At 37.9% G+C, this 24,281-nt stretch overlaps 1 protein-coding gene across 1 annotated transcript in view; it reads right to left on the minus strand.

Annotated features, from left to right (window-relative positions):
* Positions 1 to 24,281, minus strand: part of RABGEF1 (RAB guanine nucleotide exchange factor 1) — a 54,399-nt gene that overhangs the window by 19,332 nt on the left and 10,786 nt on the right. The window contains exons 2-4 of the mRNA XM_055134282.1: positions 14,798 to 14,983; positions 12,224 to 12,390; positions 3,571 to 3,737 (exon numbers count right to left, since the gene is read on the minus strand). Of these exons, the coding sequence (XP_054990257.1) occupies positions 3,571 to 3,737; positions 12,224 to 12,390; positions 14,798 to 14,976 (513 nt within the window). The 5' untranslated portion in view covers positions 14,977 to 14,983. The remainder of the gene's footprint in view (positions 1 to 3,570; positions 3,738 to 12,223; positions 12,391 to 14,797; positions 14,984 to 24,281) is intronic.

Here is a 24,281-nt window from a genome sequence, read left to right on the forward strand (position 1 = left end):
GTGTGCCTTGCACATGGCCGACCCATGTTCGATTACCAGCATTCCATATGGTCCCCTGTGTATCACCAGGAGTAATTCCTGAGTGCAGAGCCAGGAGTAACTACTGTGCATCGCCAGGTGTGACCCAAAAAGCAAACAAACAAACAAACAAAAAACACAAACAAACAAAAAAAAAACCCTTGTAAAAACAATAAGCCAATAAAGTAACAATAAGTCAGTAACAATAACAATAAGCCAATATGACAAAATAATGTACTATATAGATTACATGCAATTTCAATGACATTTTTCAAGGATTTACAATGAGCCCTACTCAAATTTATATGAAATCACAACCTACTCAAACAGCCAGGGTATTCCGAGAAAAAAGAAGTTTGGAATTATCACGTTTCTTGATTTTGGGTTTAAAAAAAAATATTTGTTTTGGGTCAAACCCGGTGATGCTCAAGAGTTATACCTGGCTCTGCACTCAGGAATCACTACTGGTGGTGCTTGAAAGCTATAGAAATCAAAATGGTGTGGAGTGTAACCCTCAGATCTATGAAAGCCAATCTATGATATAGGAGCCAGGTACATGAAGTGGAGCAAGTAAAGCCTCTTCAACAAATGGTGCTGGGATAACTGGGTAGCTGCATACATTAAGAAAAAAAAAAAGTGGAGCCATAACTTACACTACAAAGTGGATCAAAGACTTTACACTAGATTTCACAGAATACACCAGAATTCGTAGAATACATAAGCACTGTAGCACTGTCGTCCCATTGTTCCCATTGTCCCACTGTCGTCCCATCGATGGATTTGCTCGAGTGAGCACCAGTAACGTCTCCACTGTGAGATGTGTTGTTAAGAATGCATAAGAATACTTATTATTCTTAATGTGATGATGAAATGAGAAATCAAAACAACGAGATTATCATCTCATACCAATGAGAATGACATATATCAAAAAAGGAAAACTCAGAATTAACAGGAATGTGGTGAAAAAAAGGAACCCTTTTTTTGCTTTTTTGGGTTACAACTGTGATACTCAGGGTTACTCTGGCAGTGCTCGAGAAACCATATGGGAAACTTGGGATCAAACTCAGGTCGGCTGCGTGCAAGGCAAATGCCCCACCAGCTGTACTATTGCTCTGGCCCCAGACTTCTACTTCTTCAGTATTTATTTCATACTACAGAATAGCTCACTGCCACTCTCTGTTTTTGTTCCTTTTGGAGGGCCATATCCACTTGTGTAGGGATTTGCTCCTGGGCCACAACCAGTGGTCCTGGTTCTATGCTCAGGGATCACACCGAGTGGGGCTCGGAGGACCCCACTATCATGGGGTACGATGGATACAACATAGGTCAGCTGTGTGAAGACAAGTGCTTTACCCACTGTACTACCTCTCAGTCCCTCATTCTCACAAGCCTTTGACTACTTCCTTAATCATGTCTTCTATGTATTTCACCTGGAAATTCCATCTTTAGAATTTGATCTCCTGGGTTCACAAATATTCTTTTTCATACTACAATTAACTGATTGATTTACTTAGGTTTTAGCTAAGTAAATAGGTTTTAGGTTTTTGAATTTCTAGTTTTGTTCTCCTATAAGAACTATTTTAGAAAAATAATACAAATGACTTTAATACTCTTAAGGAAATTTTAAAAAATTGAACATAAAGAATTCGAAGCATGTATTCTTAGTATTTTGAGACAATTTTACAGAGGGATGAAATTATTTACCCCTAAGGTTGAATTTATTTATTCATTTATTTTTGGTTTAAGGGCCACAGTTAGATGTGCTGAGGGCCTATTTCTGGCTCTACTGTCATTAGGGATCACTCCTGTAGGTATTCAAGAGAACATATGTGGTGCCAGGAATCATTTTTAAAAATCAACTAAATTATTTCAGAGCAAAAATATTCTGTGAACAATTTCATATGGGGTGATGAATAAATAACTACCAACCTTTCGTTTTTATTTACGATAAAAAATAGAAACTATCATATGAATTCTCAATTTTTCCAAATTGAGTAAGTTTGTCACTATCAATCAACACATCAGTATTATTTTGCTTTAACGGTGAATGTCACTATTTGCTTACAAAAATTAGAAATAGAGAGAAAAGAGGGCTTAGTACAATTATATACACCAAAAGCAGAAAATAAAGATTCCTTTTTACTTTATCAACTGAATTAAAAATTAAAAATAAACTTGGGCAGAAATTAAGTGCTTACAAGTTTAGTTATCTCTGACCACAGCTGGAATACACCTAAGCAATTACTCATTTTGTTGTTTTCCTCATTCTCTTTCCTCTCTTAAATCTTTCCTAGTTCATGGAGAAAAAAATTTTTTGAAGTAATTCTGAGTTTACTGGGTATTAAACATATAATACTTAATGAAAATTACAACAGGATTATGAGTCCTAGTTATAAAACTGGTCCCTTTACAAAGAATCATACGAAATATTGCAATTGAAATTATGAATTAGAAATTAAATTTCATGTAAACATACACATGAAAGACATAAATTCTAGTTCTGACATTGTCTGGTTCTGACATTTTCCTTTTTTTTGGAAATCATTTTTCTCTCTGGCTCTCAACTTTTCCATCTATAAAATGAAATGAATGAACTAAATACTTGTGAAGATGATTTTCAAAATCTAAATTCTAGCCTTTCCTTTCACTATCTGAGTAAGAAAGAAAAATTTGAAAACAAAAAAAAGACCTGGAAAGAGCCCAAAGTAAAAGTCCAGGGGCTTATAGTGCCAGACTTGCAAATACATGAATGTAAGTTCAAATCCTGGTCGTCCACCATGTACTAAATTATGGCTGCTTGGAGTCTGGCAGTTATGCTGTGATCCCTGGTGCCATGAGTCATTCCTGACTACACCACAACCAGGTATGTTTGAGTACTTAAAAAAGGGATGCAAGCACAACTAAAAAAGATGTGCATGTAATCACTGTAGCAACCCCTGGTTAGCACCATAGCCATAGTTATGTGCCTCAACTATAAGTGCTTGCCCCAGCAAGGACACGTGTATTATAATTCATCAAGTATTATATATTTAATACCCACATTACAACTAAAGAGCTACAAACCTCAGTGAGTACCACAGCCAAATGTGCAAGCACCAAAATATAATGTGCAACCCTTGCAAGCACTACAAATTTAAAACACGTACAAAGAACAGCCAAAACAAAAGAAACCTAAAATGATTGCTGCTCATCTAAACAGATGCTTTTTAGAGTTCAGGGTATAACATGACTCTACTAGAGGTTACATTTTACAAAATGACAACTTAGGCAGGCTTACTATTACTAACACACACAAGTGTTTGTGATGTCAGACTTTCCATGTAATGATGATCCAAACACCCTGAGTTGCAGTGGAAGAATACGAGTCTGCGAGTCAGGTTTTAACTTGACATTTCTGTTAGTAACTTAACCTAAGTGACATTTCTAAGGTTAGTAATTTCACATCTTTCTAGATTCTGATTCTCTCAGGTACGACAAAATGACACTAAATATCTTTAATACCATATCTAACATCAAAATTCTGTATTTCTAAAGTGATTAATCTCAACCTACCCTTTTGTAATGCATTGTTTCTAAAAACACCTTGGTTTGCTTATAGATTTCTTGGCCAGTCTTATGGAGGGTCTTGAGAAATTCTATAAACTCTTTGGACACTCTATCCGTTTCAATGCTGGTTTGCCGGTTTATAGAAGGGCTGGGAGCTTTTGCTTCTTGAATTTCTGTTAGAAAATGAAACATAATAAACTTCATTCATTACATAGAAGACCCATGCATGGATTACTTTTAGTATTTAAACTGAGCTTATTTAGATTATGCCTAATTGAAGTCAAATAAATATATTTTAAACTGAAATATTTAGGCAATTTCTCTTAAAGTAAGCTAAATCTATCATACAGTAGAAAGTATATGAGCCAATCCCCCCAAAAAAACAACTACATGATCCAAAAGAAATTCCTATTCAAATAAAAGCTGCTCTATTAGCATTTTCTTAACCAATTAAATATGCTCTGAACTATGTGTAAACATTAATACTGAAACAGTATTACAAACTTGAACACTGTTTTCAGACTGCATAAGTTTATAAAACTAGTCAACAGGTAAAGTGGCAACCAACAGAAGTACTAAAAAAAAAGACAATTTAGAAATTATAAGACAACCACTCTAATTTCCATTTTATTTGCCAAAAATATCAAAGACATTGTTTGTGTCAAGATTAACACTTATTTACCCATCATTCAATTTTATTTTTGTTTTGTTTAGGGATCACACCTGGCTGTGCCTGAGGCTTACTCCTAGTTCTGTGCCCAGGATTATTTTTGTCAGGGCTCAGGGGACCAGACGCTATATTGAGAATCAAAGCAGGATCAGATTATGAGCAAGGCAAGTGCCTTAACCTCTACACTCTCTCTTTTTTCTTTTCTTTTTCTTTTTAATTTCATAGTTCATTTTTAATTAGTGAGTCAACGTGAGGGTACAGTTACAGATTTATACATTTTTGTGTTCATGTTTCTCCCTTACAAAGTTTGATAACCCATCCCTTCACCAGTGCCCATTCTCTACCAAAAGTAAACCCAACATCCCTCCCCACCCTCCCCAGTCCTGTCTCCCCCCACCCCACACTGCCACTATGGCAGGGTGTTCCATTTTGTTCTCTCTTTCTGATTAGGTCTTACACTCTCTCTTAAACCCATCCACTTTTCAGTTTTCAAGTTTCTACTTCTCAATGAGAAAGGATGCATCCAAAGCAACAGAATGATCCAGGCAGATTTGTAAGCATCCTCAGAAAGTAACTATCCCTAGGTGTCTGCTCACATTCTAAATCTCCTAATTCTGAGCAAAAACAATTACAACCATAAAAATATTATGAGCTACCTAACTGAAAAAAATATGGGAAGTTGAATAAAAAAAAATACGTGAAGTGGAGGAGTAAGGAAAACAGTCCAAAGACTGAAGTATATACTTTTGTAAGCTAAAGGCCAGGGTTTGATCCCCAAGCATTGCCAGATAAGGCCAAAAAGGAAAGAAAGAAAAAAAAAAACACCACATAAACTGGATCAGGAATACCAAAAATATGGGGGAAAGGAGAAATAAAAGTGCAAAGTTTACAAACTATATTAGTTGTTTAAAATAAGAAATACTGGGGCCGGAGCGATAGCACAGCGGGTAGGGCGTTTGCCTTGCATGCGGCCGACCCGGGTTCGATCCCCGGCATCCCATATGGTCCCCCAAGCACCGCCAGGAGTAATTCCTGAGTGCAGAGCCAGGAGTAACCCCTGAGCATCGCTGGGTGTGACCCAAAAAGCAAAAAATAAATAAATAAGAAGAAATACTGTTATAAGGTATTTTATGTAAGCTTTATGGTAATTACAACAGAAAATCATATACTTATTACAAAAAAGAACATAATAAAGAACTGAAGTTTATTCATACCAAAGGCATCAAAACACAAACAAACAGGATATGAAACTAGCAATAATGAATCTACAGATCAAATAATAGTGAACAAATCGTTAAGTTAAATTCTTAATGATTAACATTTAATTTAAACATAGAAGTATTAAATCCTCCAATTTAAGATGCAGAATAGCTGAAATGATAAAAAAAAAAAAAAAGAGAGAAGACCAACAATGTACTGACACAAGAAATGTACTTTGCCTTCAAGACACACAGACTGACAGGAGGCCCAGGGGATGACACAGGGGCTAAGAGCAGCTGCCTTGGTTAAAAAAGATAGTACAGGGGTTCAGGCACTTGCCTTCCCTGTGGTCTTTCCTGGTTTGATTCCCAACAGAGCATACGGCTCCCCAGCTCCTCCACAAGTGATCCTGAGCACTGAGCTAGAGAAACCTTTGTACACCACCAAGTGTGACACCCATTCTCTAAAACAAAAACAAAAAAAATCCCAACATTTAAAGGGCTGGACAGTATCCACAATAGTCAGAATCTGGAAACAATCTGAGTGCCTGACAACATACGACTGGATAAAGAAACTATGGTCCATATATTATCTACATGATATTATCTACATAATGGGATACTATGCAGCCACCAGGAAAAATGAATAAATTCAATCCTGGTGCTACTCACATACACCCAGTGACCCAGTGTGGGCCTGGCAACTCAACTAATTGGGCCCTATCGCACTGCCAACTGTGTACAATCACTAGTACAAAGTTGTAAGCACTGCAACTAAAGTGTTGATCCTATGGAAAGCATCACAACAAAAGAAAAGCAACCTCTGTAACCTCAATCCTGAAAGCATGTATGTGAGTACCACAGTGAGCTACAACTCACGTGTGAGCACAATGAAATTAGTGCAACCTCAGGAAGCATGTGTGCAAACACTTCGTCTGTAAAGTGTGCCACCCCACTGAGAATCAGTGATCTAAGTGACTCCAACAGGCACCACGTGTGAGTGTAGGTACCCTGTTATCAAAACAACAGAAACAACAGAAAGGGAAGGCACTAATATAAAGACACAGAGAATAGGGATGGAAAAGGCATTTCAAGCAAATGGTAACCAGAAAGCAGGCATAGCTAACCTTTTTTGTTAGTCAGAACAGATTCAATAATGGTAAGAAGAAACAATACAGTCATTATAAATGCATCAATATATCAAGATAAATAATTGTAAATATCTGTGCCCACCAACAGAGCAACTAAATAAAGCAAAATCAGAAGCAAAACAGTAATACAACAATACTTGCAGAGAGAATCTATAAGGAAACAGCAGATTTGAACAACACTATATATACAAGATGGACTTAACAGACATACAGAATGTTCTCTCTATGACTGTAACCCAAACATGAAAGCTTGTAACTATCTCACGGTGATTCAATAAAATTTTTAAAAATTATAAATATTAAAAATTTATGAAAAGTAATCTATGACTTATAGATTAACTTAACTATTATTTATAATGAAGAAATTTAATATGCTCAATAAGAGTTTTAATTTTCCATTTTTATTTGTAATTTTCCTGTTATCACTGACAATCCCATTTAAATATAAATTTTAATGTCTTTTTTGACTGCAAAAAAAAGAAAAAAAATGTTCTTTCCATGTACAGCAGAATGCACACTCTTCTTAAGTATCACTGTATCACTGTCAATGTCATCCCATTGTTCATCGATTTACTCGAGCGGGTACTGGTAACATTTCTATTCCTCTCAGCACTGAGATTTTAGCAGCCTCTCCTTCCTCGTCTTTCCCAATGATTGGAGGCTCTTTCAGGGTCAGGGGAATGAGACCTATCATTACTGTTTTTGGCATATCGAATATGCCACGGGTAGCTTGAAAGGCTCTGCCGTGCAGGCGAGATACTCTTGGTAGCTTACCAAGCTCTCAGAGAGGGGCGGAGGAATCGAACCCAGGTCGGCTGCGTACAAGGCAAACCTTCTACCCGCTGTGCTATTGCTCCAGCCCTGACAATATACATTTTTAAAAAAGATAATCCTACAGAAGAAAGAAAATTCTTAAAATTCAACAAAGAAACTTTGAATTTAATCAACAAACTCAGTAAAGTTGTGGCACACAAAATGAACATACAAAAAATAAGTTTTCTATATAATAATAATGGCATTAAAAATCTCATTTACAGCATAATAAAAAACAAAGTATTTAAAAATAAACATTCAGGGACCATATTAGGTGCCAGGGATAGAACCCGGGTGACCAGCAGGCAAGGTAAGCACCTTACCACTGTACTATCACCCCAGCCCCATGAAAGAAACCAATTCTTAAAATTGTATCGCTGGTAAAAGAAATCAAAGAAGGGGCTGGAGTGATAATACAGCATGTAGGGCTCTTGGCTTGCACATGGCCAACCTGGATTCCAGGTTAGGTCCTCAGCATCCCATTTGGTCCCCTTAGCATGTCAGGAGTGATCCCTGAGCACAGAGCCAGGACTAATCCCACCCACTGCTGGGTGTGGCACAACCCTCAAAAAAGAAAAAAAAGCAAAGATAAAAGTAAATGGAAATACATTCTGATCTCAAAGGATTAGAAGAGATAATATTATCAAAACATCAATATTACCAGATTGGGAGTTAAGAGTACAGGAGGTAAGTCACTTGCCTTGCATGTGGGTAAGTCTTGTTTGATCCATGGAACCATACATGGTCCTATAAGTATTATCAGGGGTTACTCCTGAGCACAGAGCCAGAAAGAACCCCTGAGCACCACCAGATATGTTTTCCCACCCCCAACACGTCTATGTTATCATAGAACATAGAATATAGAATCCTATCCAAAGATTCAACACAATCCCTATCAATATTTAATTGACATTTTTTAACAGAAGCTCAGAAAGAATTCCCAAAATTCCTATAAGCCAAAGATCTTAAATACACCAAAAAATCTAAGAAAGAACAAAACAGAAGGTATCAATTACACTTCTGATTTCAAGCTATATGAAATAAAGCTTTAGTTATCAAAACAATATAAAGAAAACAGAAATAAACCTACGCACATATAGTTTAGTTCAAACTTGACAAGGGAATCAGGACTACTCAAGGGATAAAAGATAGCCTTCTCTTCAATATGTAATGCAGGGCTAATTAAATAAACACTAAAAAAAATAAAACGACACCTAACTGACATCACTCACAAAATTAACTTAAAAAGAATTAAAGTGCTAAGCCGACAAAACTCCTAGAAAAAAACACTGGAATAATGCTTAAAGTAATAAAAAAAAATTTTAACATTGAAACAAAGCCTTCAAAATATATTTAATCTACTTGATTGGGACTGAAGCGATAGCACAGCAGGTAGGGCATTTGCCTTGCACGTAGCTGACTTGGGTTCGATTCCTCTGTTCCTCTCAGAGAGCCCGGCAAGCTACCGAGAGCATCCTGCCCACACAGCAGAGTCTGGCAAGCTCCCCGTGGCGTATTCAATATGCCAAAAACAGTAACAAGACTCACAATGGAGACGTTACTGGTGCGCTCGAGCAAATCGATGAGCAATGGGGTGACAGTGATACAGTGATACCTTGATTACCAATTTTTCCACACCCCAATCTACACAAGTCTTCCTATGGGCCAAGTGATACGCATGATACACTTTCGGTAACAGTACTGCAAAGCACAGAGCCTTAAAGAGAAAATGGAAAAGGGAAAAGTGCCTGCCACAAAGGCAGGCTGGGGAATTCAAGGGAAACTGGGGATACTGGTGGAGGGAAGGGGACACTGGCGGAGGGATTAGAGTTGGAATACTGTAGGACTGAAACTCAACTCATGAATAACTCTGCCACTTGGTAATTCTTGGTGATTCGATAATTTTAAAAAAAAAGTAAGTCTTCCTAGGACCTTAAAGATAGCTCAAAGGGTTGGAGTGCATGCTTTGCACGAAAAAGGCCTAGATTTGATTCCCAACAGCTCTGTAAGAAACGCCCCAAAAATGATCCAGGAGTAAATCCTGAGTACCACCAGGTATGGCTCACTGCCATACCCCCAGCCCCCAATAAAAACAAATAAATGAATAAATAAGTCTGTTCAGGATGCAGATATCTATGGCAAAGTACATGCTGAACAAAGGTGACTTTTCACTGTGAAAAGGATTCTGTCTGTGAAGCACTTAGTCTGATCCCAAGCACCTGAACCACATGTCCAGTCCACAAAAAGCTTACTAGTGTCTAGATCAAATAAACTAAAACTACATTTAGTTTAGGCTAAGTTTATGTACAAAGGCCAAACAATTACTCTAAATTAAAAGCTCCTCTGGCAAAGTTACATAAATTATCTGTGAAACAAAGATATAATAGCATACTCTTTTTCTAATAAACAAACATAAATTTTTAAAAATATTTTTAAATTTGGGGGCTGGAGTGATAGCACAGTGGGTAAGGCGTTTGTCTTGCACGCAGCTGACCTGAGTTCAATTCTCAGCATCCCATATGGTCCCCTGAGCACTGCTGGGTATACTCCAAAAAAGAAAAAAAAAATTGAAATTCTATCACTGTTTTCTATAGATAAAAAAGTGCAAAAACCTAAAGTAAATATTTATTATTATAAAGAAAACAAGATAAGACCTATTACATATAAAAAGTTTTAAGAGCAAAATCACTTGGAACTGTCTTAAAATTTAATCTTAAATGTTTTTGTAGCATCATTTGCATAACTTCCTTACTATTTTACCTGTTATCACATACCATTTTGCCAATTTATATGATTAATAGGATTTTCCCAAATCAGTATACAAAATTTTAGCTAAAAAGAAATGAATGACTCCAATCAATACTCTGGAGCTCTTCAGCAAGAGAAATTACTCTACAAACATACACTCCAAAATATTTAACATTAATTGGAAACTTACTATATTGTCAGGCACACTGATGAAACTCTTTACACAAATCACTGTCACTGTCACCCCGTTGCTCATCAATTTGTTCAAGCGGGTACCAATAACATCTCTCATTGTGAGACTTATTGGTACTGTTTTTGGCATACCCAATACGCCAAGGGTAGCTTGCCAGGCTCTGCCATGTGGGCACGATACTCTTGGTAGTTTGCAGGGCTCTCCGAGAGGGGCAGAGGAATCGAACACGGGTCGGCCGTGTGAAAAGCGAACGCCCTACCATTGTGCTATCACTCCAGCCCTTTACACAAATCAACTCATATATATAAACCTCCTAACTCGCCTATGAGAGATAGTGAAGCCCCTCAAAGTAGGCAGGGCTTATTGATATGAGCTTGCTTAATTTAAGGTCAAGCAACTAATAAATAGCAACATAAAAATCAAATGAAAAGTGACTCCAAAGTTTAGGCTAACTCCCATGGTTAGCAACCTTATAATAAATCATGAGTGGAAAACATTCTTAATTTAATTTAATCTCCTTAATGATTATTGCAATAGAAAGTTGCTACAATTGGTAACTACATAAAAACTGAAAAATTCTTGCCATCAAAAAGATTTAAAGGTGTATGTTTGTTAAAGAAAAGAGCTATTTGGGGGAGTATAAGCAATCTTTCTATTTAATAAAACAGTAGGAATTAAATCTGAAAAGACCAACAATGATCTTACAAATTTTATTAAGAATGAATTATTCCATTACCTTTAGGCAGACTAAAAACCCTCAGATTGGGGAGCTGGGTGAGGCAGGGGTCCAAGAGAATAGTTCTTATAATACCATCATTGGTTCCCAGCCTCCCTTAGCATTTCAAATGTAATCATGCCTACTGATTACCAACATAAAGTTCAGATACTGAATCCTACCATAACTTGTCACTTTCAACTACCTAGCTGCTCACTGGTAACAGTCTTTTTACTGGATAAATAGCCTTTTCAGAAATAGGATGAGGGGGCCAGAAAGATAGGATGGCAGGTAGCATTTTTGCCTGGCCCAAAGCCCACCCATTGACTCCTGGCAGCCCCTATGGTCTCCAAACCCCATTACTAGGTGTGATTCCTGAATGCAGAACCAGAAGCAAGCCCTGGGCATTGCCAGGTGTGCCCCCAAAAGAGACGAAGTAGCATGTATAAGAACACGGAGATACAGCACTTTGGACACTAGAAAATACCTATCCATGCTCACTTTTACCCCTCTGAAAGTCCCAAGTGAGCCTTTCCTCTGTGTGCTCTCTGTATTTCTGCAAGACCCAAGCTGTCTCTCAAGTATTTTCTGAGAGAGAAAATCTCTAACCTAACTTCAGCAAGCATATAATTAGCCATTTCTGATAAATATGGTTACAAAATCCTATAAATGAGAATCCAGATTAAAAAATTAAAGGTAGAAAAATATAAATCATCTAAAAAGGTAAAAGCAAACTATACAGGGCTGGAGAGAGAGTATGGTGGGCACTGAGCTTGCCTTGGGATGCAGTGGGCCTAGGTTTGAGCCCTGGCACCATATATGGTCCCCTGAGCACTGCCAGAAGTAATCCTTTGAATGCAGAGTCAGAAGTATACGCTAACACTGCCAGGTGTGCCCCCCCCTCAAAAAAAAGGAAAGAAAAGAAGAAAACTATATATTTCAGTTCTCTTTATTCTTTTTATAGAGTAAATAAAGCTTCTGTATATAAGTGTCCTCAAAGGAGATTTTTGATTTTAGATTTATCTTACCCTAAAATACAACTTCCTTCTCAAATCTAGGTTGCGATACAAAGGAAGGTTACAAAAATTAATGAGACTATATACACTAAGAATTTACTGTGCATCTCACTTGAGCACAGAAAAGAAAAAAAAAAGAAAATCAGAAAATTACCTTTCTTTGATCCAACCCTGGAGGAAGCACTGAAGAATTTCTTCACTGTGGTAACTTTGCGTGTCTTCTCATTGGTTTTCTTTTCCTCAAACTTGGAAAACGTGAGGGATTGGGCTCCTTGGCTACTCTGACTGCTGGCAAAGGCTTCCTCCTCCTCTCGTTGAAGTCTGTGATCCAAGAGAAAATTAAGAATGATCGAGATTTTGGGGGGCTGGAGTGATAGCACAGCGGGGAGGGCGTTTGCCTTGCACGTGGCTGACCTGGGTTGAATTCCCAGCATCCCATATGGTCCCCTGAGCACCGCCAGGGGTAATTCTTAATAAAATTTGTAAGATCATTGTTGGTCTTTTCAGATTTAATAAAAAAGCTAAGTGCAGAGCCAGGATTAACCCCTGTGCATTGCCAGGTGTGACCCAAAAAAAAAGCAAAAAAAAAAAAAATTACCATATAGTGTGATTAAGTAAAATCCAAGTGCTATAAGGATATAGGGAAGAACAAATCTGCTAAAAAAGTGTCCAAAGAGTTTACATGGGTGATATTTAGACTTTTATAAAGATACCTTCACCAAGTTAAAGAGCATTCTAGAAAAGGAAACTACAAATGTAAGTCACACAATTTTTATTATGGAGCAAGTTTAATGTAGTCAGAACACAGAGTGTGATAAACTGTGAAGCTCACCATGAAGTACAACTGGTCACAGTTGGTACTCAACTTTGACTGCCAAATGCTCATTATCATCCTGGGCTTCATTGTATTGTAGGGAACCAGGGAAGTATTACAGCAGTATTTAGATGACACAGTAGGTTGGAGATTTGGCTCAAGCGGCTCCAGCTCCCAAGCGCCACCATATGTGGGCTTGGTAATCCCTAAGACACTGCTGGGTTGCCTCTGAAGGGCTGTGAGTACTGTTAAGCCTGATCACAATACCACTGGACCACTGGGGGCCTATCATTAAACTACCAGGCCTGCTCCACCAAACGCCAGGCTGATTCTTATCTGGAGTAGTTCTGAGCACCCCAGCACTACAAAGTGTGCCCCAAATAAGAAAAATACTAATAATAAGATTATAAGATATAAGTGACAGAAAGTAACAATCTGGAAAATAGGAGATGAAATTCAACAGACTTCACTGAGCTGGAATAAGCCGACCATACTTAGATATTTATGATGTGGGACTTGAAAAAAGAAATTAAGAATGACTCTAAAGTGGGGCACAAACAAATGCTGGGAGTACAGATTAGAGTAAATAAATGCAATAAAATCTGGTCCAATTTATATTAATGAAATTCAAGGTAATTATGGCACAAAAGGCTTTTTACAAACAAACGTTCTCAAAGTGTGATTCTCCATTTGGCAGCAGCAGCATCACTCAGGAACTTTTAAGAAATGCTAAAACTTAGGCCTCACTCCCAGCCTACTGAAGTCAAGCACTGTAGCAAGGTCCAGCCATCACTGCTTTTGTAAGTTTTCCAGGTGATTTTGCATAACTGTTCAAACTTGAGGAATGATACTGTAGGAAATTTCAAGCAAGGTCAAAATTGGAAACAGTAAGAGACAGCAACAAAATAACAAGTAGGGGTGTTAGTCTGGGAATTGAATAGATGCATTTTCCCTGAGACAAAACAGAAGCTAACAAAGAAAAAAATGTTAACATATCCTGGTGTAGAGACAGGAAAAAGCTAAGATAATTCATGCCTAGTGGCCTCAATTTTCCTTATAAAATAGGATCAGCCATTGGGAGTATTAAAAATGCAGTAGGAAAGAAATCAGAGGAAACAGTTCATGTTTTATGTCTAAATTTTCTGGTTGGCCACGAAGTCACTGAAAGCAGTGAGTGTGCTGTGAATTCTGAGCTCACCACGGATGCTAACAATGTATTCCTTCAACAAATATGGCTGATTAAATATTTCAAAAATGTCGCATAAAAAATGTCTCATAAGCTGTCAGAGCTCAGTTTTACTTTCTTTCATTGAGAAGTTTTACACTTTATAGAATGCTTTGGAAAAGAATTAATATATTCATGGTATTTTATGGTATTAGTCATCATGCTTGCCAATCATTTCACCTTTCACTTGTATCATAGCCATAAATTTCTAGAAAATACAAACTACTTTTAACCTATGAACTCCACCAATGATGAAAAATCAGTAAATTTCCAAAATAAAAGGAATAAATATATAAATCAACAGGTTTATACTATTAGGTTTCTGTGTCCAATGCAAGCAGGATATATCAAAAGATAAGAAAGCAAAAGCTTCTTGAGAATCATGTGTTATACCTTGTACTAAGTATAACACAACTCTTAACTTTTCCATGGAGTTCACTTATCTCCATTCTTCTACTTCAAGGAGCTTATTGTCTTATTACAGACTTAAGACTATTACATGCTTGAAACAAAATAATTAAATGTCAGAGACTTTTTTTTTCACTGAACAAAGCACTGAAATTTATCACTAAATGTTGACTAATGTACTGAGAGTTTAAAAGAGAAGAGAAAAAAGTATTTTGACAATAATAGAACTATGTATTCAATTACATCACTGTTAAACTGTCCCCAGAAAAGGTTTCTTTTACCTCTCTGCGAGTTCCCAATCCTCCTGAATCTGCTTCTGCCTGGCTTTGTGGTATTCCTCCCTCCAGCATTTAGAACAGAAACCCTGCCAAGCAGGGTTGCCATAGTAACCACATCCTTTCTTGCATAGGAGTTCCGACTGATCCACATGAATTCCTCGGCGTTCCGACTTAAGGCTCATCTTCTTCCTGATAATCAAGTAACAAACAAAAAGATGTTACTGAAATTTAACTATCATTATACTACCATTCTAGCAATAAAGAATAAAAATATACGGGGCAGGAGGGATAGTACAGTGGATAGGGCATATGCTTTGCACGTGGCCAGCCTGGGTTCAACCCCCAGCATCCCATATGGTTCCCCAAGCAATGCCAGAAGTCATTCCTGAGTGCAAAGACAGGAATAACCTTGAGCATCACTAGGTATGACCCCAAAATAATAATGGTGATAACTAATAAATAAAATATTTTTAAAGAATAAAAATATGAGCCCACAACTTTGTTATGTTGGAAAGAAGCAGTGAGAGAGAAGGAGAGGAGGGGGAAAGGTTTTTAAACACAGCAAACTTCTGACATACTCATACTAAGGAAGAGTTCTTATTTCCTTCCCAATGCCATAAATATAAAATACACATTAAGGGGACAAAGAATACAGGAGGTAGGGTGCTTACTTTGCATGTGATTAACCTTAGTTTAATCCCTAGCACTGAGTCTCATCCCCCAAACACAGCTAGGCGTGATCCCTGAGTAGAGAGTCAGGACTAAGCCAGCACTGCAAGTGTGGGAACAAAGAGGACGACAGGGAGGAGGAGGAAAAAGAGGTAGTATTAAGTTAAAAGCCTAAGTATCAGACATAAAGCTATAAAACTCCTAGAAGAAGACAGTAAATTTGATAACACTGGATTTAGCAATGATTTCTTAGGTATGACACCAAAAACATACATAAAAACAAGAATAGGTAAATAGGAATATATTAAACAGAAAAAAAAGACTAATCAACAGAGAAGGCAACCTATAAGAGGAGAAAATATCAGAAAGCCACATCATTCTCAATATGCATATGTTTGTGTATATAGTTAGCTAGCTCTGGATAGAGCTTATCGGAAATTAAGTCCTTATGTTCAGAATATACAAAGAACTTCTACAACTCAACAACAAATAATCCAATAATCCAGTTAAAAATTAGCAAAGGACTTGGACAGATAATTCTCCAAAACTGACATATAAATAGGGCTCGAGAGAGAATTCAACAGGTTAAGCACATGCTTTGTCTGTGAGAAGCCTGCGTTTGATCCCGGACACATGGCCACTGGGCAAAGCCAGGAGTCACCCCCCCTCCACACACTTTCAGAGCACCTCCAGGATGTGGTACCAAAAAAGCAAAAACAACAAGAAAAGACATACAGATAGCCAACCAACATATAAAAAATGCTTTATATCACTAATCAAGGAAATAGAAATCAAAATCATCTTAACACTTTTTAAATTTTTTGTTTGTTTGTTTGGGCACCACATCTGGCCTTGCTCAGTGCTTACTCCTGGTTCTGTACTCAGGGATCATTCCTGGTGGGCTCTGAGACCATATGGGGTTCCAGGGATTGAACCTGAGTTAACCACATGAAAGACAAGTGCTATACTCTCTCTCCATCATTTACTGCCAAGTAAAACATCTTGTAAGGAAATACTTTGTAGGAAATTTAAGTTATTTTGCAGACTGCCTCTCAGAAGGAAAGTTGCAATAAAAATGAACAAGATACTTCTCATAATTAACTAAATAACATTTTTACTGGTTTCTCCCTATTGTTAAAAACAACTTTCTGATGCATACCTTACATAAGACTTCATAAGAGTATCAAATTTAATGTTGTTTGGTTTTTGGGCCACACCTGGCTAATTCTGCAATTAGGGGTCACTCCTGGAAGGTAGCACCATATGTGATACTGGGGATTGAACCCATATTGACCAAAAGTAAGCCAAGTGACCTACACACTGTAGTATAGCTCTGGTCTTTAACATCAAATTTTAAAGGAATTTGTCTTAATGTCTATTCTATCTAAAGTTCTACCAATTCTAATGTATGCAATCCTCACCTCTATGACGAGACCAACAATATTTCCTCATATCCTACCTATCTCTAAAACATATACAGATAACCAATTTTCTACAAGGTGCTAAGAACATGGAAAAAGAGTTTTTTTAACAAGTGGTATTGAAACAACAGAATAGACACATACTAAGGAACAAAACCAGACCCTTCAGATCATATAGAAAAATTAAATTCCAAATGCATGAAAGACCAAAATGCAAAAGCAAAAGTTGAAGAGGGGAGGAGAGGGGAGGGGAGGGGAGGGGAGAGTAGAAAGACAGGCAGGCCAAGCAGTAGAACAGCTCAAACAGTGGACCACATGCGTAGCATATGTGATGCTGAGTTTGATTCCTGGAACTGCATGGCATACAAACACTGTTGGTTGGGGCCTTATGGCTTCAAAAGAAAATAACACACAAGAAAAAATGAAGTAAACTTTCACAATCCTGAATTTTGCAAAATAAATAAATAATACACTTTTTTGGTTTCATTTTTGCACCACACCTAGCAGTGCTCAAAGCTTAGTCCTGGCTCTGTACTCAGGAATCACTCTTGATGGGGCATAAGGCACCATATGGGGTGTCAGAGATAAAACCTGAGTCGGCTATGTGCAAGGCAAGAACTTTGCCTGTAATACTATCTCTCCGACTCCTGGCAAAATATTCTTAAAGGTAACACTTGGAGTAATACCAGCAAAAACAAAAACAAAAAAAAACAAACAAAAACTGTATATTTCAGCACAATTTGAAACTTGTAGGACATGAGGGTTGCTCAGTGGTGAATCATCTGCTGGTACGAGGCCTTGGTTTCAATCCCCCATATTATTTCACAATCACAGCAGCACTGTCATCCACAAATCTCAGTTCCACAACATAGTGTATGATTTCTGGTGTACCATAAACAAGTGTGGGGCACCACAACCAAGTGCATGCAGCTCCTAGACATCACAACAAGGCTAAAAGGGGAAGAAAAAACTTAAAACTTGTGTGTTTCCAAGGACTTTACCGGGAAAATGAAGAGAGAGCTCACAGAATAAGAAATAGTATTTGCAGAGGCCCAGTGAGCTCTACTAGGTATAGTGCTAGTGGCCCAAGTAGCAATGCATCACTGGGCCCAAGCACTGAACCATCAGGCACTTAGAGCTGGGTTGAATATTGCAGGAAGTGCTTCACCACCACCAAGATCCACAAAACTGCTGCAGAGGTCAAACAAATAAAGGAGGAAAGGAAAGAAAAAGGTAAGCAATCTGGAGACACACACACACACACACACACACACACACACACACACACACATATAAATGTGCAATGGCCAACATGCACATGAAATGAGCTCAACATTAGTCATCAAGGTAAAGCCTAGAAAAACTACAATAAGCTATGTGACAGGATAACAAAGTCAGGTTATAACAGGAGTTGTCAAGGATAGGAAAAAGCTAGAAATAGTTCTACAACCTGCGTATAGCCTCATTACAGGAATCTACATAAGTAATAAAGTGACACAGAACCTGTAACACACTCCAGAGACCTTAACTTCTTGGTTTTGATAAAGTAATATAGTTATATAAGATGCAACAATTAGGGTAAATGAGTGAAAAGACCTCTATACTATCTATGCAACATCTTCTTAATCTGTAATATCAAATAACATTTTTAAAGGTCCCTCTTAAAACTTTTTAAATGGGAACACGGTGGCGGAACTACCTTGGTGATAGTACCATAGTACTACCTGGGACCCAATTCTCTTTTTTCCTAGGCATAATCAATCACCTAATCAGTGAGACTACAAGGCAGAAGACAGAAGTAAGCTACTATCCATATCACCTTGTCTAAGAGTAAAGTCAGAGATCCATACCCAGCATCCAGTACTGCATGTTGACAGGTTTTTATCGAGCAACACGGACAGAATACGTAATGTATTAGGAGGATTCTCCTATTAATAAAATTAATAATTCTCCAGTGTTAGGACAGTTCAGATTCCTGTAAATTCTGCCCCAGGGCTAAGATCTCATCTCAGCTGAGATAACCTTTATTTATTTATTTATATATTTATTTATTTATTGGTCACACCCGGCGATGCACAGGGGTTACTCTGGCTCTGCACTCAGGAACCACCCCTAGTGGTGCTCAGGGGACCATATGGGATGCTGGGAATCGAACCTGGGTCGGCCACGTGCAAGGCGAATGCCCTACCGCTGTGCTATCACTCCACCCCCTGAGATAACCTTTAAAAAGGCAAGCAGAAGGGGCTTGAGAGACAGTCCAGGGTAAAGCGCTTGCCTTACAGAGAACCACAAATAATCCTAAAGCACTGCGAGGAGTGATCCCTGAGCTCAGTGCCAGGAGTAAACCCTGACAGCACAGCCAGGTTTGGCCCAAAAAACAGAAACAAAAAAAGGGAAGAGTAGTACAAATTTAATGGAATTGTGTATTCTTCCTTAAAGTCTTGTATATTAACTAGATTCATCTTTTTCTATTTTAAGCGCGGGGGGAGGGGGGAGAAGCATAAACTAAAGCAAAAAACAAAAACTACTCTAGGCATTTGAGTTGCCTCTCACTATCTTATGACAATCTTGCTTCCTATTTTTGGGTTCATGTCAAATCCTCATAGATCATATCTCTAGGCAGGTCATCAAGGATTTACAGAAAATATCTGACCAACTCTAGTAAAATGATACTTATTTTTTACCTCAGTGATGAAATAAAACTGGGGCTCGGGAGACAGCTCAATGGGCTGAAGTAGATGCTTCGCATGCATGAGGCATGGGTTTGGATCCCTGGGGCTGCTTAAAAAAATATCTTCAGTGAATAGGGAAATTAAGTATTTTCTCATTTTAGAGGTATCTCTCAAAAAAAAGGATTTACTGGGTAAAAATCTATCTAGGTTTCTTGTACCACTCTGATTTTGTGACATTTTATGAGCCTGAAATTATTCCAAATACAGCACTTTAATTAATAATATAACAAAAGAAAATAAAAACTTATTTTATTCTCTCTGTGAAAATAAAAAATAAAGGCCCTTGGATTCTCCTTCAAATAAAATTGAACCCCTTAATAAAGCTTAAAAAATAATTTACAAATTTTGTTATGCAGGATTAGTATTTATAAGGACCATTTACAAATTAGAAAAGGCTTCCTAGAAATAAAATGTCAAAGAAACTATATTTCAATTTTTGATCTACACTATCAAACTACATCACAAAAGGGCTATTCCTATTTACATTCAGTTCTCCAGCGAACCAAAGAATTGTTTTCCAACAAATTCATAAATGTCATACTAGCATTTTTTAATGTTTGCCAATCTAAAAGACAATGAAAAAATTCTTATTTGAATACATAGTTCCTGAAGAAGGCTAATTAGGGGTTGAAATGATAAATCAATGCAGTGCAAACACAGGAGGGCCAGATTTGATCACTGGTACCCCAAGGTCTTCTGAGCAGTCATTCTCAGGAGTGACCCCCAAGCAGAGAGATCAGAGTAGTCCGTGAACACTGCAGGGTATGGCGCCAAAACAGTGACAACAAAAAATTGAACCATCTTTATATTTATTGACCATTACTACATTATATTAGGGGCGGTGCCATACTTTCAGGAACCTCAGGCCAAATCCTAGCAGTGTTTAGACCCTTTCAGTGGTGCTAGGAGGCGGGGAGACATATGCAGTACCAGGAACCGAACCCAGGGCCCCACACATGCCAGGTATATGACCTATCTATCACTTTAGCCACATCCCTAGCTATTAGTTTATTTTCTTTAAATAAACTGTCCAACTTCCTTGGTCATTTTTTTTTCTTTTTACAGTTACGGTTTTTTTTTTTTTTTTTTTTTTTGAGGGGAGGCCACACCAGCAATACTCAAGGGTTACTCAGAGCTCTTACACTCAGGAATTACTCCTGGCAGTGCTTGGGGGATCATATGGATGGCAGGGATTGAACTTGGATTGGCCACGTGTAAGGAATACACCCTACCCATTCTATTATCACTCCAGCCCCTATTCTTTTTATATTATCTGTAAGTCCTTAACTTTATATGTTATGAAGACATCACAGTTTCAAAGGCTTGATGTTTTAAACCTGCATCCTCATTTCATCTACTTATTAAAACCAATTACTGTAAAACCAAGGAGAATTTCAGAAGAAGAATTAAAGGCAGAGTTCTAGTATTAAATAAGACAAGACAAAGTATCCAAACATTAGCTTCCTAATGATAATCAAACCATGGAATATAATGAAGAGTTTATGTTGCTGGAGTCAGAGCCAGCAGGGCAACATTCTTAAGGAATGACTTCAAGACAACAATCTTCTGTTGTACTAAGTCACACCCTCGTCGGTAAAGTGAAATTATGACTCCAATCTGAGCATGCTATTCCCCAGACAATAGCGCAAAGTCATCTGGCTGCTCTGGTCACTTCTTTTATGCTTCAGAAGAACAACCAATCTCCCAAATTAATTTATTTGATGAATAATTGACCAAATATGACCTCTCTTAAGGTCACCTAAAGGAACAGCAAACTGCAACATATAAGGTGGTTTTAACTACTGAAGATTTTCTTTTCAATCACATCTAAATTTTAGCTTTGCTGCAACCATTTCACCCTAGCCATTTGCTGAGGCTGAGCAAATGTGTCTACAAGAGAACCACAAAAAGAAACTACCAGGATTGAAGATGTATTTATTCTTATTTGTTAAATGAATCAATCAAATAAATACAAAAAAAGTCTTATGGGTTTGTTTTATTTTTTGCATTTGAGAAGTGCCTTGTATATAACAAAAATTTAAGCCAATTAAACTGCAGAAATTTTCAAATGCTGCTAAAACCATGCTATTTGCTTTGCATCTTTCCAAAAGATAGAATGACTCCCCAAAATGTGATTGATTGGGAAGTAAATATTACAGATGTAATTAGTTAAAATAATTACTTTATCAAGATGAGCCCTAAATCCAATGAGCTTGGTGCCCTTCTAGGAAGACTGAGAGAAAGAAACACAGATTGACTATGCAGTCATGCAAGCAGAAACTGAAGAGACAGAGCTGCAGCCAAAGAACTTCAAGAACTGCCAGCAATCACTTCCCTTATACCCCTCACGACAGCATGGCTCCAATCAGATCTTGATTCTCCTTTCAGCCTCCTAATTCCTCAGAACAAGTTTCTGTGCTTTTACGTTACCCAGTTTGTGGCAGCTTGTTATGGCTTCCAACTAACAAACCACCCAATAATTTATAGCAAGCCTATAAAGTGTTTTTCACAATTTGACTAGAACCATGGTTTCACAGCATCATTTGTTCTTTACAAGTAAAACAATCATATATTCAAGTTGGGCTTATGTCACTGTACTGACAAAAAGCACTTTGATTCTCGAAATGACCTGTTTTAAATGATAAATTGTATGCCCTCTTGTTTGTCCACCTTGAAGTCTGACCATGGTCAAAAAGCATTTGATTCTTTTTTTTTCTTTTTGGGTCACACCAGGCAATGCACAGGGATCACTCCTGGCTCTGCACTCAGGAATTACCCCTGGCGGTGCTCAGGGGATCATATGCGATGCTGGGAATCGAACCCGGATCGGCCGTGTCCAAGGCAAACGCCCTACCTGCTGTGCTATCACTCTAGCCCCTGATTATCCTTTTAACTAACAAAATCATTCTCACTGGTTCCTATAGAGTTTTAAAAGAACAAGTATTAGAATACCTATAATTCATTACATTTTTTACCTACATGTTTACTCCATGTTTTTAGACACATAACACAGAGTGACTACAACAAGAAATTTTCAAAATCAATAGCACAGTGGGTAGGGCATTTGCCTTGCATGTGGCCGACCCTGATTTGATTCCTCCATCCCTCTCTGAGAGCCCAGCAAGTTACTGAGAGTATCCCGCCCACACAGCAGAGCCTGGTAAGCTACCTTTGGCATATTCGATATGCCAAAAACAGTAACAAGTCTCACAATGGAGATGTTACTGGTGCCCACTCAAGCAAATTGATGAACAGAATGACAGTGCTACAATGCAGTGCTATTTAATTAAGAGTATGCAAGACTGACAAAGTACCACACAGTTTTCTTTAATTTTTGCCCCTTATACATTCTCCAGAGACCAACGAAGACAGACAGATAATTAAATAGCAAGTGGCTTACTTATAAAGAAGTGGTTCTCAAAATTTAGCATGTGACTGTAATCATTTGATGACTTTTTAAAAGACAGCCCCAATCCAGGAAGTCCGGGGTAGTACTTAAGAATTTAGATTTCTGGGGCTGACAGTACAGTGGATAAGGCGTTTGCCTTGCATGTGGCCGACCTAGGTTCAATTCCTGGCATCCCATATGGTCCCTCAAGTACCACCAGGAGTAATTCCTGGGTGCAGAGCCTGGAGTAACCCCTGAGCTTTGCTAGGTACGACCCAAAAAAGCAAAAAAATAAAAAATAAAAACTGGCTTTCTAACAAGTTCCCAGTTCTAGTCTTTGGGAATCACCACTATAAAAGTCACATTATAATAGATTTCTTTCCACAACTTTAGCCCTAAAGGTATTTCTAGATATGAAGTAGTTTGTAGCTGACTAAAATTCCCACCAATAACTAAGAAAGCTTGATACATTTAAAAATCAATATTGAAACACATCAGAAAGCAGCTCAAGTTGCCAAGACCGGAAGGGTCTAGATTCTGGAGAAAGAGGAACTGCAGTAAAAGAAGATGGTATTTATGCAGCCACCTTTTTAGCGTACATTTACTGATCTGGGAAAAAAAGATTCAGAATGCAGATTTTCTATAGGCAGAGCAATGAAAAGTTTCGGAAGAGATGGAAAGCAAGACTGAAGTGCCAATAGCCTATAAGACAGTTAAAAGAATGGGGCCTTATCAGAGGCTGGTTTTCCCCTGAAGAAATTTACCAATTTCTGAAGCGGTATAAGGTTCAAAAACAAAACAGAAAGTTCTGAAAATCAAGAGTGGAATTTTCAGTAATCTCACGCTTCTCAAAAAATAAAGATCCTAACACAGAAGTCAATTCAAAAGGATCGCTCCTTCTAAATTCACTTGGGGATCAGCTGGAGCCCCTAAAAACTAGTTGCAAGTAGCAAAGAAAACAGCAGAGAGAAACACAGTTTTACAAAACCTACAGTCAAACCTCAGTCACCAACTTAGTTCCAATGACAATGAGGGGTAAACCCGTTTTACCTGGCAAACTAATGGGAGATGTCTGAAAAGGAGAAGCATTATCTGAGGATTTTTTTAAAAAAATAGAATCACCAAGAGATGGAGCATTACAAAACTGTTTATGATTGCATTTCAGTCATATAATGTTGCAACACCCATCCCTCCATCAGTGTAATTTCCCAGCACCAGTGTCCCCAGTTTCCCTCCCACCATTCAAGCCAACTCCCACCCCAGCCTGCCTCTAAGGC

The sequence above is a fragment of the Sorex araneus genome, chromosome 4 (assembly GCF_027595985.1).
Source record: "Sorex araneus isolate mSorAra2 chromosome 4, mSorAra2.pri, whole genome shotgun sequence".
Lineage (NCBI taxonomy): Eukaryota > Metazoa > Chordata > Mammalia > Eulipotyphla > Soricidae > Sorex > Sorex araneus.